This window comes from Strix aluco, chromosome 9 (assembly GCF_031877795.1).
Source record: "Strix aluco isolate bStrAlu1 chromosome 9, bStrAlu1.hap1, whole genome shotgun sequence".
NCBI lineage: Eukaryota > Metazoa > Chordata > Aves > Strigiformes > Strigidae > Strix > Strix aluco.
In genome coordinates, this window is record NC_133939.1 from 7,027,221 (window position 1) to 7,045,941 (window position 18,721).

Here is an 18,721-nt window from a genome sequence, read left to right on the forward strand (position 1 = left end):
CATCGGCGGCAGCCCCTCCTCCCGCCGCCCCCTTCCCCCGGTAATGACACCCCCTCGCCGGGATTACGGCCCGCGCACGTGACCCGGGCTGCCGGCGGGAGCTCCGTGCGGCTCCCGGGGCCGGCGGGGGAGAAGCGGCCGAGAGCGGACCCGGGCTGCGCTTCCCCAGGCCCCGCCGGTGGCCGCTCCCGGGTGCTGCTGCGCTGCGGCGGCAGCCCCGCCGTGTCCTGCCCTGCCCTGCCGTGCCCCGCCGCCTTGGCGGGGCTGGGGGCCCTCTGGGGGTACCGGCTGCCCCCTCTTCCTGCGCCTTCGAGGCTGGATGTCGGGTTTATGCGTTAGGATAAGCTCGGTAGCATACCCAGTCACAGGCATCCGCCGAGCGAGGAGTGTTGCTTAATGATAATTTCTAACTTGCTTAATTATAATTTCAAGTTAGCCGTAACCATTTATCATTAGAGAAAGCATTTGTATACGAAAACTGGTATTTATAAAATAAGCGATCTGGATGAGAAATAGCAGCTTTGCGATGCTAGTTTCCAGTAGCTGTCTACAAAAAACCCATCTCTCTTAACATTCCCCTCCTCCATTTACATTAACAGTTTAACCACTTCACTTTTAAAATGCTACCTATTGACCAAAATCCATTGTCTATTATATATCTTAATATATAGTCCACATTGTTTACTGCTCACCAGAGACTGGAAATTACAGCTTTGCTTTTGTACATTCGGGTTCAAAACCAAAGAGTCCTGGTGCAAACCACCGAAGCTGCCAGAATTATATCGGGGATAAGTCTGGCTTTGAAATTTGACATCTTATGTAATAAGTGGCTACAAGCCATAATGCTCCTCCACAATTCCCCATTCAGTGGGTTATTACAGAGGAAGCTGAATCTCCCAACGGGTCACCAAATTATGAAATATAAGGCTGTGTAAGTGAAGAATGCAGATAAACTGAGACGCTGTCATCTAGTTAAAAGGCTAACTAGACAGGTACTTCATCTTAGAATGTAATAATCTAGTTACAGGTGGTTATCTGGTAAGATCTAATAAATTAATTACACAGTGGAACTTGAAAAACTAAGATTTGCTGCTTTATTTCAGCTGAGCAGTCTGTATCTGTAGCGTATTAACACTTCAGCCCTCAGTCTAGATTTGCACCTGCTTCTGGTGGGGAGGAGGGCTAGAAATGTGGATATGGACTGAGGCAGAACCTCTCCGCAAGTGTTTGGCCTCTCTTTGAAACACAGTTACCAAGGGATAGAAAGAACGCTCTTTGCAGATGATCCTGGTCCTAAACACCTGATCTGGCACTTGCTGGTGCTACTAGCAGTTTTGATTTCACACACCCCCCTCCCATGTGTCAGTTAGGGCAAGGAGACTCAGAAATTTCAGGTAACAACATTTTGGTCCCACACAGAAGTCTTGACACAGTATCATACGGGATATTGAATGCTGCATTTCATTTGTTGCCTGAAAAACCCACAAAAGTAATTTTACTTTTAGGAATATGCAAGGAGGTAATTCTTAACTTTCTGCTACTCTTTTTTTTTTTTTTTTTTTTTTTTTTTCCTAGAACCACTCTGCTCTACACAGTAATTTTTAAAAATAAATCAGACTTGGGTGAAATGTACAACACTTCATCCTGGTAAAGAGAAATGGATTTTACAGTCGTGGGAGAAAACAGAACATCCGCTTTATCATCTGTTATCACTGGCACAGTACAAATGATGCTCTGATCCTTGTTCCTAGGCCTGACTTAGCAAAATACATTGGAGAATAAATCGGATGTCTCTGCTCTCCCTGTGCCTGCCGCTTCCTAGTACTGAATTCAGCTCTGGCACTGCGCGTCTCAGAGCCCACCTACAGCATCAGGGAGCGCTTTGAGCAGCTGCTCGTCATAGCTTGTAGGATGAAATTGGCACAAAGGCTATCTCAGACGGAGAAACCAGAAGAAGCTGGATGAGATTAAAAAGTTGTCTGCATTTAGAAGAGATTTATCATGATTAAAAGCTGGGGGGGGAGGCGGGGGGTGGAAATACTGCAACAGTAAGACAAAGGAAAACCATCAAATCAGAAAGCAAAACAGCTGTTGCTGCCAGGAATAGGGGCTGAAAGCTCAAATCCACTGTTCTAATACTAAAATGAAAATTCAATAGAGCAGATCACTACACTGAAGCAGAATATGCCTGAAACATGGCAAGGCCACAGCAGACTTTCTTAAAAGTCATGGAAAAAGGATGAAGGCTTGTGTCTCGACATGATTAACCATGACTTTATACTTACTGCTATTTTCCTATGCGAATGCTAGCTGCTGCTTCTGCCAACCATCCACATAATTACCACATTGTACTTTTATTCACAATAATAATCTCTTTGAAAAGCAGAAAAAAAAGCCTTTCCATGTGGTTAGTTTTGTTTTAGGTGGTTGGTTCTTTTTGTTGTTTTTTCTGGGGTTGGGGGGCTTTTTTTCATTCTTCTAATTTCTTTGGCATTCAAAGATGTGACTAAATACTGAGCTACGGGCATATACTGATGCCAGATTTTTCAAGGAGGGCATTTGCTTGCCAGAAAGTTATCTTACTCTGGTGAGCTGTCGTAACTCCAGGCCATTCCTTGTCTGACTTTCCTATTGCAGTTTGAAAGTCACTTTGGACCAGAGAAGATAGTTTACCTCTGGCAGATAATGCTGCACGAAGGCTCAGGTGCAAAAATGACATGAAACCCACTGCTTGGCCATGTGAATGTTCTTGTACCACCTTACATATGTTAAATACCTCTAGGGTTTCTGTAAATGAGGAAGACTTGGATACGGAACAGCCTTTAGAAGGGTCAATGCTGTTAGGCCTAAAGTTAAGGTGAAGCTTAAGCATGAGACCCTCGAACTACAGCCACTGTCTGAAAAGAAAGCGACTTTCAAACCTCTCTGGCTGTTCCAGCTGTTTTTTCAGGAGCTTTGCGTCTCTGCAACTCCAAGAATCCAGCAGAAGTGCAGGCATCTGAAGGGTCAGCCTGAAAATGTCACAGCGCTCATCTGCACTCCTGCAAGCTGAAGGGCTACAGCAGTACCACACTGCCCTACCGGCTCTAACAGACCACGAGCGGGACTCCAGGCTCTGCAAGTGATACAGGGGCATCGCTTTCAAACTTTGAGGTAGACACTGGCTACTATGGTGAAGAACTTAATTGTAACCTTGGCTTATTTTTCTAGACCTGTAAAATATGATGTCCTTCAGGGTTTATACACTGTTATTTCCTGCAATATTACACCCTGCTGTTTTCAGCCAGGTTCTCTAAAAAACCCTTATAAAATACATAAGTGTTGGAGAGACTACATAAGTTGAGTGCACAAGAGGTAATGCAAGGAAGGGGGGAAAAAGCGGACAAAGACAATAAGTTAAATAGGTGAAAAAACAACATGCAAAATATTGTGAGCTATGACTTTTGAGCTTCTTTGGCATGAAATACTCCCTTATGACCAGCCCGTTCAGTGGCCATCTTCGTTCACTGCCGGCTTCTCCCTGCCTCTGCGTCTCCCATCTGCGGCTGCCCTCTGCTGCAGGCAGGGCTGCACTGTGCCTGCAGCCCAACACACCGCCAGGCTTGGTCCCAGGGTCGGAGAAGGAAGTAGGAAAGGAGAAGTGGTTTCAGATTAGAAAGCCAGAAAGCTTCTGCAGCAGAGCAAAGGAATATTAGATACTCCCACTCGTTCATGTTTTAAGTGTTTAAGTTGACAGGCTCTTAAAGGAACAAACTCTCAAGTGTCTGATTTTCCAAGGGAGAAAAACTTAGACTCGAGTACTGGCCTGTGGCAATAAGGGAGTTTACAGTGATTTTGTACTTACATCATTTATTACAATGGGTGCCATTTAGTATTACGCATTCTTTATCCCTACAAGAAATGTATTTTCTGTAAAGTTAAAAATCACAGGTTGCTTCTTACAGATGCAACATGTTCTTTAGCCAGTCAGTCCATCCAGAATGACTAATTCAGCCTCCAGGGAAAAGTTAAGGGTTTGAACCCACCAACTCATATCTGGGCAGACTCCTCAGCCCGTTGCGTGGGGTTGTGTAGTCATACTTGCAGGACAGGCAGAGTAGCAGCATACCCAAAACCCCACTTTTGTTTTTATTTGTATTAATAGGAACATTGGTCACAGTACTAACCTCAGGTTTACTTTAGCAGTTACTCCTGGTTGCAGTGTTGCTGATCTCAGGCGCCTCATCTATTTTTGCTGAAGGTGCTTATTTTTCTAGAACTGGCACATTCCAAACCAAAAGTTACTGTTCTAAAATTCTTAGAAAAACCTTAAAGGAAACTAGCAATACAGTACAACTTTAAAATCACAGTATAAGTCATTCTTTCACTGCACGTAGTCATGAAAGAGAAAAAGCTATCATTGTAGTAAATTCTAACAAGATGTGACAGCATCTTCGAAGTGGATAGAACTGAGAAACATAGGTTGAATAAGCCAGAGCTGATGAATAAAGCTGGACCATTAACCAGTATGTAAGCTTTGGCAAACAATCCAGTATTGCTTCATGTTATTTCAAGTTTAAGATCAAAAGAGACCATTGGCTTAGCTCATCCAATCTTTTCAATGCGTGCCTTCTAGGAAAGCACCTAGTGTTGTCTGGTGGACATTAGGCAGATGCATGATCTATTCAACTTCCTCAGTTTTAAAAATGTTTATCTTTCTAAGTATTAACCATTTGTACCCCCTTTTGCAGTTTTTTGAGCAGCTTTCAGTCACTTCATTGGAAAGCATGTTTTTTTATTCCTCCTTTAAAAAAGGTAATGCAGACTGTTACCTCAGAAAGCAATAGGATAAAAACCTTTATTGTTCCACCTTTATCAGAGTTCATTTTCTATTGATATGCATTTTTGTCACTGTAGTTTACATTAGAAGCTTCAGCTCCTTAGAGGCTTAATGTGGAATAGCAAAAAACCTTCAAAACCAATTCAGTCCCACATCTTCAAGTAATATACCACTTGGGCACAAGGAATCTCCAGGATTAGAATCAGTTAGATCTTCCACCTCCTCCCTTTCCTGTGTTCTTTGTCCTCATTTCATGCCAAGCTTTCACCAGTGGTTCTCTGTTCTTCCATATGAGCTCATGGCCGTAAGTCACGTACCACCTGAGAAAGAAATACTAGTGAAAACTAACTGCAACTTTTGTCTGTATCTGAGGAACAGGTTGATTACTAAAAAAATTAAGTAACTCAAATGCTTAGTATAGGAGACAAGATAAAACTAAGGCAGAAAGAACAACATTCTTGGAAAGCGGCAGTGGCAGGGAAGGCGTTTGTTCTCTTGATTCCTAATAGTCTTTTCTTTGTGTTCTTGCTTGTCTTAGCCCTGAGAATGAACGGTTTTCATCCCTTTAATTTCATGCTCTCATGACTTCTACTTTAAAAAGATGCAGAAAACCATTTCCATTTAAGAAACTGTTAGAACAGTACTATTGCTTGTGCTAATCCTTACTGGCAACACCAGGCAAAAGTACTTTTCTCGTATGTAAATACAACTGCCCCAGAATGAACAGCCACATTCCATTCAAAGTGAATTTTCTTCTATAAACATCTAAAAACATTTAATCTATCAAAATTCTAGCTTGATTTATATTCATAGATAACTATATATGCTGATATATGCATATCAACATAAGTAATTAACCAAGGGAGGTTATGGTGGAGAGGAGAGGCAGGAGGGGAAGCAACTGCATGGAAATAGGTTGAAGGCTCTCCCACAAGCCTAACTTCACACCTAAGCCCTGAACAACAAAAGCACTTTTATATGACCCATCAGCCAGTGCTAGGTAAACTGGCCATTCCTTTAAATCATATAGGTGCTCTCCGAAGTGGACAACTGTCCTTTAAATCATATAGGTGCTCTCCGAAGTGGACAACTGTCCTTTAAATCATATAGGTGCTCTCCGAAGTGGACAACTGTCCTTTAAATCATATAGGTGCTCTCCGAAGTGGACAACTGTCCTTTAAATCATATAGGTGCTCTCCGAAGTGGACAACTGTCTGTGAGGCAATGGATAGAAAATACTTTAGCCATTCAACTTATGTTCTAAATAGAGGCCCTGTTATAGGATGAAGTGACCAAAATGATCGCAGAGTAGAACACATGTAGGTGAGGAAGGCAAGATACTTGTCAACTCAAGACAATTTTTACTGCAACTGCTACCCTATTTTAATAATATGTGAATTTGCATTATAATGAACAAGGTGGTATCATCATCATGGCAGAAAGTAGTTACCATTCAGCAAGACCTCATCAAATTGTGATGCCACAGAAGGGGAGAAAAGGAGACTGCAGCACAAAACTTACTGACAACAAGGCCAAGAAATAGCAAAGGCAAACCAGTTTGTAGACCAAAATGAAAGTGTCCCCCACCTGCTCTCTGTCTGGCCTAGTTAAATCTCAGGTAGGCTTTTAAAATGCCTACATAAAATATTTAAAAACACTCTTAGCAATAAGTGTGCAGATTAAGACATCATTGCAATCAGATAGAAGGGGAAAAATTCATTAGGCAATGCAGTTCAAACATGGAACAATGCAGAACTGTTTCCTACAAACTGGTTTCTAGTAGTTCTTCCCAATTAGGAAGGCTCCACACAAAGGCAGTGCAGCAACACTGAGAAACAGCAGTAGAGGCTGCTCAAAGGAATTTGGCCTGAGCTTATACTAACTCTGTAGCTCTCTAAATTGGCAATTAGAGGAAAAACACTGAGACAAAGACATTTTCTTAGCTGCTTAATTCTAAAGTTATTTTAGTTTGTCCATGCTGTGTTTTGTGAGAATCTTTTCTGCCTTTTGACCCTCTTCAATGTGCTGGGGAGAGCAGGATAGAGACAGCCAGCCCAGGTTACGGTGACAGGACAATCTGACATCTAATCTATCATTCTGAGGCAGTTCAGCTCAATTTCTTTCAGTTCTAAGCATCTGTTAACGGTATTTTCCACACAAGGATAACAGTGAGTTGCCTTCAGTGCTACTTAAGACAGCTTTCCAAAAAAACCTCACACTTCAGAAACAAGAGGAAGTGAAGAGGAAAATATATAGGATAAATTTAAATATGAAACAAACAGAAGTTAGTAAATACAGACTCACATTCCAAAGAGAGCTCCCCCAAGATGTGCAGCATGGTCAAAAAGTCTCCAGCCTAGAGCAAGTCCTGCACTGTCAAATGCAATTATGGCTTTTAAAGCCTGGAAATAAACAGAACATGGAAGGGACAGGATCAGTCACAGCATGTAATGGCCACCAATAACAGTGTTTCTTATTCTGGCACAGAGCAAAAATCTGGGATCAAAACACATCCCCTAAATTTTATATCAAAGCAATCACTGTAAAAAAAAAAACCACAACCACCCAACAGTTTTAAAACAGACTTGAGTCCTTTGTTGCACTGTGCTGTCAAAACACAGCCATGAGCAGCTACAGAATAGTGCTGTGTAGGAATGTGTGCTTTTCAAATGGTCATCTCTTCCAATCTTAATTTCTAAAGCTACACATACATTCCAAACTCAGGTCAGAGAAAAAAAAAAAGGAAGTTGCTTGAAAGAGTATATGCTATAAAAGACACCACAAAGTACATAACTGCAACATTTTCATTCACTAATTCTGACATAACTTAGATTTACTTAGATGCCTCTGTTCTCCCAAACACAACCCTCTAGTGGATAGAACGTGTGGGGCAGCATCCCTGTCATCTTATCTGATATAAATGGACCATCACATCCTCCTCAACGACACATCTGTTGGAAGGTAGAAAATCAGGATAATAGTGAACAACTCCATGGCCAGAAACAGCATGAGCAACAAACAGCATACCATCCTCAGGAGATGTAAACCACCATAACTGCAATTATGCAAAATTTTACTAAATGTCTCATTCCAAAAAACCCCAACAGACTTAATGTTAGGATGAAATGTTACTTTAAGTAGGATTTCTTTCCTTAAGCATATGTGTTAGGATAGCAGCTATATTGCTACATTGGCTTGTTTATTTCAAAAGCTGATTACAGTATACAGACCACAAAAGTAAGGTAGGCTAAAGGAGTACACAGGGCTTAGAAATACAATTACATAGTAGGGCTAAAATTATTCCAGCGTTTATACTGCAATAGCCAACGTTGCTCTTGTTTTACTGCTGCAATGAGTACTTCCTTATGGCAGCGCTCTATGTGGCTCTGCCAGTATTTCTACCCTGGCCATCTTTTTAAGGAAAGATGCAGTTAAAGGGTAGCATGCAAAAAACCAGGTCCACTCAAGCAGAAGTGCAAGGAAAACACGAAGGCTGTATCTAAGATCACTTGTTCAAATCTGTAAACCTCACTCACAAAAAATATTAAGTCTCAAGCTTTGTCACTTCAAGATCGTAACTGCTTTAAGTAAAACAACTTTAAGTAGTGGGCCAAAGATGATTAACGTATTAAAGCAAGTCAAGATAGACACGAGAAGCTTTTCTTAAATGGGGCAGTGGATGTGCTTAAAAGAACTTAATGAAACAAAAAAGGAGTTGTAGTACTACACATGAAGAAAAGCCTCAGTAGTTTATTTCTAATCCCAGCAGTGTTCTTGAAAGTATCAAAAGATGGTATCCAAATGAGGAGGCAGGTATTCCTCCAGGGCTGGAATGTTATTTCCCTTGAGAAGTGAAATTCTGGTTTTCCCATCTTGATAAATTAAAGAGTGCATCATCAATATTAGATTAGCCTGTAACAAGTGCTGCTATAAAAAAGTATCACCCATCAGAAAGAACAGTGCGTGTGTGCACATCTCCTCAGGCAGGGGAACCCAAGTCCCTCCCAACATCTTTCACCTCTTAGTATCAGACTGAAACACACCCATGGAGGATGGAATTTAGAATAATTCTGAATTCACTACACACTTGTGTAATGACCATGCTAGGCTGCAACAATTCAGAATCGGTCTCCAGGAATTCCGTGACCTGTATTCTCTTTCAAAATAAATTTAACAGCTTAGAAACACAAACAAAGAGGACACATGCCCAGATACTGGAGAGGTATGGGGGAAAAAGTTAAGAGTAGGATTTCTTTGAAGTTCAAAGGCACTTACACTTCCTGCTGTAAATGTGAACATTGGAAGAAATATGATGGCTAGTTTTGCTTCTGGCATCTTTGTACATACGGCTGCAAGGACAGTCATTATCGCTCCTGACTGTAAATACATTAAAATATATGAAAGTAAGCTGAGATGTTACATAAGGGAAAATTAATTTTTCTGCATGTGAACCCATTTTCCTTTTGACTTGTACTTTCAAATGCAGCCCTGTGGTAAACCTCAAAGCACAAAGCACCACATCAAAGTTCAGAATAAAAATAAACCAAGACACCATGATTTAACTTAAGTATCTGAAATTGAAAATACTGGAAAAAAATACCCCTTGGATACTCTTATATAATTAAGAAATAACTCCCCCAATTTTTAAGATAACAATTTATGTTAATATGCCTTTTCCCCAGTAAACCCTAGAAATCTAACATATATTAATCAAACACAGACATCTCAGATGAAGAGAGTCATTCTGAAGCTTGTACCAAAACAAAGAAAGTAACAGATGGATAGGGACAAGAAATCTTTTGTCAATGAAACAAACAATTCCCTGCTCTGCACTAAATTGACCATGGGCTTTTGTATCCATGAAATACCTCAATGAAAAGGCTGTGAATACAGTGAACTAATGCAACGTGTGGCAAATTCAGTAAGTTCAGATCAGTAAGTCTAATGGAAAGTAACTTGCTCCAGATATAGTTTATTCACAAGATCAAGGGACAATACGTGGACAGCACTACCAAAAATTCTAACTTTGGGACAGTTCAACAGGTTTTTTCATTCCTATTGGAAAATAAGAATGTGACTTTTGGCTTTTATAAAAATTATTTAGTAAAGTCAATTAGAAGCCTTTAAAACTTGGTAAATGGCTAGGTTCACCTCAAATTTATAGCAAGCGTTTTAAAATGTTCTACTACTAAAAATACTTGTGAAGAACCGACAAGCACAACACCTCGTCAGTCTGCCTCGTATCTTTCATACTGTGAGACTTTTGGCAGAAGAGCTGCTGCCCTTTCTGCACAGCATGCCCTACAACTTCTGCTGGTATCACATGCTGATTTGGATTGTCTGATTATATTATCTCTTTCTGAAGTATTCAATTTTTCAGTTAGAGAAGACTGATACACAATTATGAAAACATTTATGAAATAAGTTACAGAACTGAATTATCTGCTTAGTGACAGGAGGTCCTGCTGCTACATACTCATTTACAAGCCATTAGCATTAAGTGGCATTAGCTCTGGGCTGCCGCTGCAAGAGAGTTAACATTTGAAGAACAGGCAAGTTCTTGCACAGGAATCGCAGCCTGGTTATCTGTTTTTGGTAAACCTTCCTAGTTTCCATTATCCCAAATTTATTCTTGGCTTTTAAGCCAGTTAAAGAATACAGCAGGCATTGAAAATGGCTTCAGAGATCATTACGGGGTCTCCCATATTCCAAGATACTTACAGCTCCAAGGGATGGTTCAAACCTTCCAGTGACCATTTTAGCAACATAACTGACAAAAGTGGAGATAACCCCTGGAAGGGAAAAAATTCCTATTGGAAACAATGCCAACAATGCAGACAAGCATCAGAAAGTTCAACAATGTTACCTGAACATCTTCCTAAAGAAGGTAGTGGAAGTGGCATGGGTGGGTTTTTTTGTTTTGGGTTGGGGTGGTTTTTGTTTTAACTTGGATTAACTGTTATCTTTTCCCATGAAACTCCCATGAGTCTGTATTAACAGCTATTTTATTTTGTCATGGTATTTATATATTTATATCCTAATATATATATATTTTTATATCCTAAAAACCTATCAAAATTCTGTATGACAGCAAATAAATACTGCAGTTAGTTTAGAGCAATGTGTGGGACTGAACAATGGCCATCTGTCACCATACATCTATTAACTGTGCACACACTTTACTTGCATGCATACATATTTATATTTTTTTAGCGTTGTAAATATATATATATTTAACATTACCAGCAGAAAGATACACTGCAATGAACTGCTCACATCCCAGAAGAGACACAATGCTGCTGGAAAAACTCCATAAAACATACATATTTGCTGCCATGTGGAAGAGAGAGAAGTGACTAAACGTAGACAACAGCATAGGAGAACACAGGGCTCCTACAAAAGGGAAAAACAATTAAAAAAAAGTCAGTGTTTTAATTTGCTTCAACTTACATGTCATGCAGACTAGAAATTTATCAAGACATACTATAGGCTAATTATGCTTAGAATTCTCAAATACAAGCTATGTAATAAAGCCAGAAATGTAACAATTTTCAAATTCCTTGCAATACCTTCTGAAAGGTAGAACATATACCCCAGAGGTAAGCAAACTGTACAAACAGCTACTTTAGAAAAGTCTTAATTACCTACTGGGGAATATTTCATATAAAACATTTATCTTATGACATGTCTCCTATGCTTTGGAAAGGAAAAAAGATTTTATTTATGTATGTATACAGTAAAAAGATTTTTTAATATATTAGCACCTGTATAAAATTATTTTGCTACAGAGATGGACTCAAAGAATAACGTTCCAAAGAGCTACTGGCTCTCCTCACTTGAAACAGCGGCCTTAAAAATGCAAAAAAGCCAATTAGCAGGTTTGAAGGTCAACATTATTTAAAATAGGAGTGTTTGGAGTGACTGATGCTCAGATCTGGGTAATAACTAAACTTTAGGTTTGGAGTGTGTGTGGGGAATTGGTTGAGTTTCCATTTTTTCAGCAGAAATTAAGAGGATAGCAGAAAGTACTCTCCTAACACATTTGTCTCATCCTTCTCTACTGTAGAAGTGAAAATTAATTGTTCTGCCATTAAATACTAGTAACTTGCTTTCCTAAGTTAACATCTTCAAAACATTTCACACACAGTGAAAGCCAAGTTTGTGGTGGTTTGGTTTTTTTTTTGAAACAAGGCCTCTGTACGTAACATACAGACTAATGCTTGTTTATTGACGAAAGTGCACATGAATGCGACAGATGACTGTTCTATCTGCATGCCACAGAACATTAAGGGGGGGGAAATTAAAAATCACATTTGAGTCTAGTTTTTGAATGGCATTACATAGTGCAATTTATTTTCCTCCTTCCCAAAGAGTGGCATGGTTTGCATTCTGTCCAGGAAAGCAGTAGGGGTTGATATCACTGGGAGAAATGTCTCTCCACCTTTACAAAGGCATGAGCTGCAGCCTACTGAATGCAGTAAAAGGCCAGATAGCAGGCAACAGTTTTGACGCTACAATATTTAGAAAAGCACCAGTGTTTTGTTTGTTTTAAAGAAATCAGATCCATTACTTCTAACTTTTTCCCCCTCAAACCATTTCCTGTCTGGACAGCGCGATGTGTTTGGGCATGACTGAGACTGCTTGTGGGTGGTGGAGCTACAAGCCAGCTTCAGCTTCTGCAGTATGGTCAGAGGTTCTGTTACATTCCAAGGTAGAGAAGTCACCCGAATTACTGTTCACTTACTGGAAGATGGATCTGAGGTGAAATATGTAAACATAATCCGACGCATGCCAGGCAGCCTCCATAAACAGAATACGAAGACATTTGCAGCTATAATACCTATAAAGAGGGGGGAAAAAAAGTATAAAAGCAAATTATGAATGTAATATGCCATAATGCTTACTGTAAGCAGGCATTCAAAAGTAAGCTTACAAGAATCATACTTTTTCTTCACTATTCCATTAAAAGCAGTATACTTTATGGAGTTCAAAAAAACCCCAGAAAAATACTGAAAGCTATATTTTTATAGTGGAAGTCTTTCAGAAGCATGACATTTAATTGCAACTGTTTGTTAAAACAGTGTAATGAGTGCAACAGTCCAGAAAATCTGTACTGAAGATGTTCAAGCTACAGTTTCAAACTTCTATTCCACTGTAGAACCAATGAAACAAGAGTCAGATTAAAAGGTCTCACTTCTCGCCTCTCAAGCTGCTTATTCCCAAATGCTGCCAATCTGCTGCCTGGTTGAATTTAACTGTGCATGGAGGGGAAAAGATTAAGGGAACCATATAAACACGCAGTATGCATCCTGTCCATTTTTGGGGAGCTTTGGTTTTGAGGGAATCGTAAAGACACTGTTTAGAGATCAAGCATAAAAAGTTGAGTTGACATTGCTAAGGCATAGTCACCTCTGAGAGACAGCAAATGCACAGCCTTTTACTTCACAGAGGTTTATTGCAATCTTACTTTATTTCAAATAAAAATGTGAATTATTAGAAACATAATGATGCAAATTTATTTTTTCTTGTTTAAAGTGTCTTCTCTATTTCTATCCAAACATTTAGATATTTAAAATGTTTTTATAATAGCTAGAAACATTAAAGAGGAAAATAATTCTGATTCCTGGTAAATGCCACATAATTATTCTCTATTTGAAGTTTGCAACAAAATGTAAGAACTGTGAAAAACTATGATATACAAATCCTAGAACCAAAACTTCAATAAATTTCTTTTGACACTCCATCCTATTCCACCATGCTCTATTATTAGAGGAAGTATTTTGCCTGCATGCTAAACCAAGATGTTACAGAACTGTCAACAATCTCAGTACAGTAAGTCCAACCTTGTTATGGCAATCAAGGGCAAGGGTACGTATCTGAATGGCTCAGGGTCTACCAACTAGAATTTCTATTGCCAGTTAGATTAACTAGATGCTGAGGGACTTTCTAGAGACCACAGAACATGAATCTTCACCACCCCTGCCTCAGTATAGTATTTGTATCTGCATCGTGACCTGGCTTGCGTGTTGAAGAGCAATTCAAAGCACTGTACAAAGCTTCTTGACAGCACTTGTTAATTGAGTGGCCTGAGATTATTTCTGCCCCAAACATTCAGCACTTATGCAATCTGTTCTTAGACTGGGAGTCAACTCTTCAAAGAGGTAATAAGTGTGTTGAAAATTTTTTTCTAAAGTGTTTCTACAGAAAAGTAAATGATATAGAAATAGCATTTAAGTAACCTTATGCTAACAACCTGCTAATATACATTCAATGAATACTTAATGTAGAATATATAACAGCAGATATGGCTCAGCTACTTTATTTGGATTTGAATCAAGTTCTCATCAATTTCTCTCCACATATTACATTTATCTTGGGGATTTCAAGTGACATTAGGCTAACCAATCAAAACTACATCATAACCAAAGGAAAGCTGACAAGATAATTTTCTGCTATTTTACATACATCATGCTACAAACAAGAAGCATCTACTAGGGAATTTTATTTCCACGTATCAGTGGAATATATATGCCTATGCCTTCTAAAAGCATTTGCTGTTTTTTTACAGTTCCTGAGGAAAATGTTGCCAGGAGAAGATTCTAGCTAATCCTCTACACTCTCTTGCACAGATGCATAGGAATGTTTTTAATGCATACAAAAAATAGTTTGTGAGAAGGAAGTGCAGCAGAAATAGTGTATGTGCAGGTGTAAGTTTACACATGCTTTGTGCCTAACAACCTAAATGTGGTATGAAAGCCATCTGTTTTAACATACTGTACCTGTTTGCCATATTTCTCTTCCTGTGAATGTCTAATACTTGTAAGCTAACACAAACCTGTCACAGTCCGCTGACCCTCAGTCAGGTTATTCCACCAGCTGTTAACCTGAAACAGAATCATACATCAATGCCACTGTAGAGTATTTGCAATTTCAAAAACAGTCACACAAGGTTCTACCTTTTTAAGAATAGAAAGCATTTGAAATCTGTTAAGTAAATTGGTTTCAAGCTTTTTTATTTCTGACTGGTTTAGCTTTCCAAGTTGGCATTTTCTGCTCAAGAAGTTATCTACTCTCCTTTTCATAAAATATCCCAACGTAGATGAAGAGTTTCTTCAAAAAAAATGCAGTTATATCCTTTTACACAACTCCATGGGTTTACCTCTGCTTGTACTAAACAAGGATCTAGCCATAATGCTTACTTCAGCAGATTAGCCAAAGTTAGTATAAACCCTGCCTCAACTAAGCCTCATCCTAATGCTGTCTAACATCACACCACCCACCTTTGAGAGATTCCACTTTTGTGCCAGGGTCACTTTTGCAGAGGTGGCTCACAAGATGTGGAATCCACTCCCCCTTGCGTCCAGCTCACCCAGCCCTCCTCCAAGTTTAAAACCCCTGAAAAAGTTTATTTTGAGTGCAGTCAGCCCACTGACAAATTCCACCCCCCTTTCCCTTCCTCAGCTTTCAGGATAATTTTGGACGAGTATTTTATTGATAGCTCAATGACCATCCAACCGTATTGATGGGGACAATGTCATAAAAATTATCTCTAGGATGGAGGTGGGGGGAAATAATACTGTGCGTAAAACAAACCATTATTTAATATCAAAGTAACAACTTCATTACATTTGTTTAATTCTCTGCCACGGGATTCAGATACTGGTATTTTCTATGAAGTCGTCCAGTATAAGAATACTAAACAAACATGAGTTTTCTACAATACAGGAAGTAGATGCTCTCAGAAGCTACTGGGGGATCCTGAATTTTTAAAAATATAATTTAACAACTGAAGATGGGGATCAGGAGTTTAAGCCTATTAACAACAGGGCTGGTTTGGGTTTGGGGTTGTTTTTTTTTTTTTTACAGCTAATCATCAGATCTTCCCCTTTAGGTTTTGAAGGAAAACAAAAGACACTGAAAATATTAAGTGTCAATCACAATCTCACCTGCAGTTCATACACACTGAGCAAGAAAGCATACTAGGCCTGGCTAGGATAGAGTTAATTTTCTTTATAGCAGCTCTTACATGGTGCTGTGTTTTGAATTTTTGACTAAAACAGTACTGACAACACACTACTGTTCTAGCTTTTGCTGAACAGTGTGTGCACAGCACCAAGGCATTTCCCACTTCTCACTCTGCCCCTGCAGTGGACAGATGGGGTGCTGGGAGGGGACACAACTGGGCAGATGACCCAAACTAACCAGAGATATTCCCTACCATATAACATCATGCTCAGCAATAAAAGGGCAAAGAGGGGATTTTAGGAGGTCTGGTCATGAATTGGCTGGGCACTGGTCTACCCACAGGAGATGGTGAGCGATTGCCTTTGCATCACGCGTTTTGTTTTCGTCTCTCTTCTCCCACTTATCCTTATTACACATTTTTTTTGGTTGTTGTTTTATCTTTACCCCCAAGTTTTCTTGGTTTTATTCTTCCTTTCCTCTTCTATCCCACAGGGGGTTTGTGGGTGAACAGCTGTGTGGTGCTTCGCTGCCCACCAGGGTTAACCCACAACACACACCCATTTTGAAAGAAGTACCACAGCGCTCACAATTCACATTACAAAAACAGCTCCCCCTGTGTCCTGCCCAGGACCCCCTGCTTCTCCAGCTCCACACTCAGCCCTACTTCCCTTGGACAAGGAGACCTGAAAGAGTAATCAAGCCTGCTCCATCACAAGCCACAGTTGTAACCTTGAAACAAATGTAAAGCATATATGCATGTTTAGTTTTAAATACACTTAATTGAAAGCTAAATGACTGATGCTTTCAGGATGTCAACTAAATTTATAATAAGCCTTGGAGGACTTATGTTGTTCTCACTGCCTGAACTCCAAAGTATTTGCATGGAAATGTCAGCTTTCATAGAGAAAAAAAAAAAGCCCTCTAAACCCTCATCTTTGTGAGGTAAAGGTTGAAAATACGAACGCATATGAGAAGCTAGAGCATTAAAAAAAAAATCTTATGCTTAAGGTTCAGAATTTAAGCTAGCTCTGCACTCTTTGGGAATTCATGTTCACTGTTGAGAACACTTAAGATATAGCAAGAATAGATTTTTTTTTTTTAGTAGTGAAGAAGCAAAAGGTACCTAGTTTAGATATACAAACCACTACTACCGACCTCTCTTCCCTGCATTTCAGGGTAAAGGTGATTATTTTTCTCCAGTGTAGCTTCTGCAGTGATATTGTGAATTACAGTTTTCTAGAACTAATTCCACCAGTTTTTCTTGTAAGCAAATGTATCTACTGTACTTTGCTGAGAACCTACTATTTCTCCAAGGTAGAAATCAAGATAAACAGGACAAGTACCTGTTGTACAAACAGTGCTCACAAGAGTGCCTACACCAGAGGAAAGATGCGGCCGTGTTTTACACTCCCGCAGGGACCCACCCGTGCGCGAACAGGCCGGGCCTGGCTCCGTGTACCTGCTTTCTGAAGTCCCCCCTCTTCTGTGGCCGTATTTTATCCAACCAGTCTGCTCGAGCTTCCTCAAAATAGGTCTGGACCCGCGACTTGAGCGACTCATACTGCCAGATGGCGGCGGACCCGAAGGCAGAGCCTGTGAACTGGGCGAGACGGCGTAAAGTCAAGATGAACGCACCGTCCCGAGGACAGTCCACGCGTGGCTTCGGCCGAGGAAGCCAGGCTCGCCCCGGGCTTGCGTTGCGGGCCGTTCCCAACTGCTCAGCCCTCACCAAAGCCGGCACGTTGATGGGAAATAAGGCACCGCTAGCAGACGGCGGCCCCGTCACCGAGCCGCCCGCCGGGGCTCCCCACCTACCCCGCTCGCCCCCAGCCGGACACGGTGACCCCGGCCCGCAGGAGCCACTTACCCCCACCGCGAAGAGGAGCGGCTTGACCAGGCGGCGCGGCGAGGGGCGGCCAGCGCGGCTGGGCGGCGGCGGCGGGCAGAGGCTGCGGCGCGGGGGCGGCGGGCCGGGCCGCGCCTCAGCGGCGGCGGCGGCAGGGGGCTCCTCGGGCCGCGGCCGCGCCCGGCGGAAACCCTGTCGCCGCTCCAGCAGCACCGTCAGTCTGCGGGGGAAAGACGCGGACCGTCAGGACCGTCAGGACCGTCAGGACCGTCAGGACCGTCAGGACCGCCGCCCCCGCCCGCCCGGCCGCCCCCTCCCCGGCCCAGCCCGGCCCGGCGCTACCTGTGCGGCCGCGGGCCCCAGGCGCGGCCCCAGCACCACGACGCCATGTTGGGCGCCTCCCCGCGCGCCAAGCTCTTCCGGGGCGGCCGGGCGCCATTTTGAGGGCGCTGCGTCGGGCGCCCGGCGGCGGGGCCGGGCGAGCCGCTCGGTCACCTCCAGCGCGCCGGGCGAGGGGCAGCCCAGGGGTTCCCCGGGGCAGCTCCGCACCGTGGGCGCCGTGGGGCTCCCAGGCCCCTGCCGTGGGCGGCATTTTCGGCAGCGCCGCAGCTGCTGCCGGCCGCCGGGTCGGACCCGCCCACGTCCTGCCGCGGCCGCCATGTCGAGAGGGTCGTCCCGGCTCTGCGCCGCCATAGCGGGAGTGGCGCTGCCGGCCCCCTCTGGCCGCCATGATGAGCGTGGCAGCTCCTTTACCTCCCGGGCCCTTTCGGCGAGTAGCGCTGGCGCCATGTAGTTAGGGACCTCCTTAGAAGCGTTCTGGAATTGACAGACCCTGTCTCCTCCCAGCCTGGGGCTCAGGCTGCAGCAGCCCAAGAGGCAGGGAGGACGCTGCTGCCTGTGCCTCAGCCTTGCCGTGGTCTGCAGTGTGGCTCCACTTCACCTCACCACCTTGCCTCACCTCGCTCCTCTGCCCTGCCGCGCCTCGCCTCACCGCCGGGCCGCTCCAGTGAAGGGCTGTGCGCGGCTGACCCTGCCCCACGGCCTCCTCTCAGGCCTCTTCGCCAAGCTCTCCCTTGCCGGGTCGGTTGCCC

General features: G+C 42.3%; 1 protein-coding gene across 2 annotated transcripts; it reads right to left on the bottom strand.

The window, feature by feature from the left end:
• Positions 1-4,812: 4,812 nt before the first annotated feature.
• Positions 4,813-18,231, bottom strand: PARL (presenilin associated rhomboid like). 2 transcript variants are annotated; one of them, XM_074833616.1, is made up of 10 exons: positions 17,973-18,219; positions 17,652-17,850; positions 17,244-17,384; positions 14,655-14,703; positions 12,564-12,659; positions 11,063-11,212; positions 10,541-10,611; positions 9,095-9,196; positions 7,124-7,221; positions 4,813-5,139 (listed from the first exon to the last, which is right to left on the bottom strand). In XM_074833616.1, the coding sequence occupies exons 1-10, from the start codon at positions 18,017-18,019 to the stop codon at positions 5,022-5,024; spliced, it is 1,071 nt and encodes a 356-aa protein (XP_074689717.1). In that variant the 5' UTR covers positions 18,020-18,219; the 3' UTR covers positions 4,813-5,021. The 2 variants fall into 2 exon arrangements, with proteins under 2 accessions (XP_074689717.1, XP_074689718.1); XM_074833617.1 differs by lacking the exons at positions 4,813-5,139; positions 7,124-7,221 and adding an exon at positions 7,228-7,770 and having other exon boundaries at positions 17,973-18,231.
• Between the last annotated feature and the right edge of the window lie 490 nt (positions 18,232-18,721).

Coding starts and splice junctions, on each gene's coding strand:
- PARL (XM_074833616.1), bottom strand. CDS start 18,019: ATGGCGTCGTGGTGCTGGGGCCGCGCCTGGGGCCCGCGGCCGCACAG. Junction 17,851..17,972: donor TGGGGCCCGCGGCCGCACAG/GTAGCGCCGGGC, acceptor TTTCCCCCGCAG/ACTGACGGTGCTGCTGGAGC. Junction 14,704..17,243: donor GGGGGGACTTCAGAAAGCAG/GTACACGGAGCC, acceptor ATTCTGTTTCAG/GTTAACAGCTGGTGGAATAA.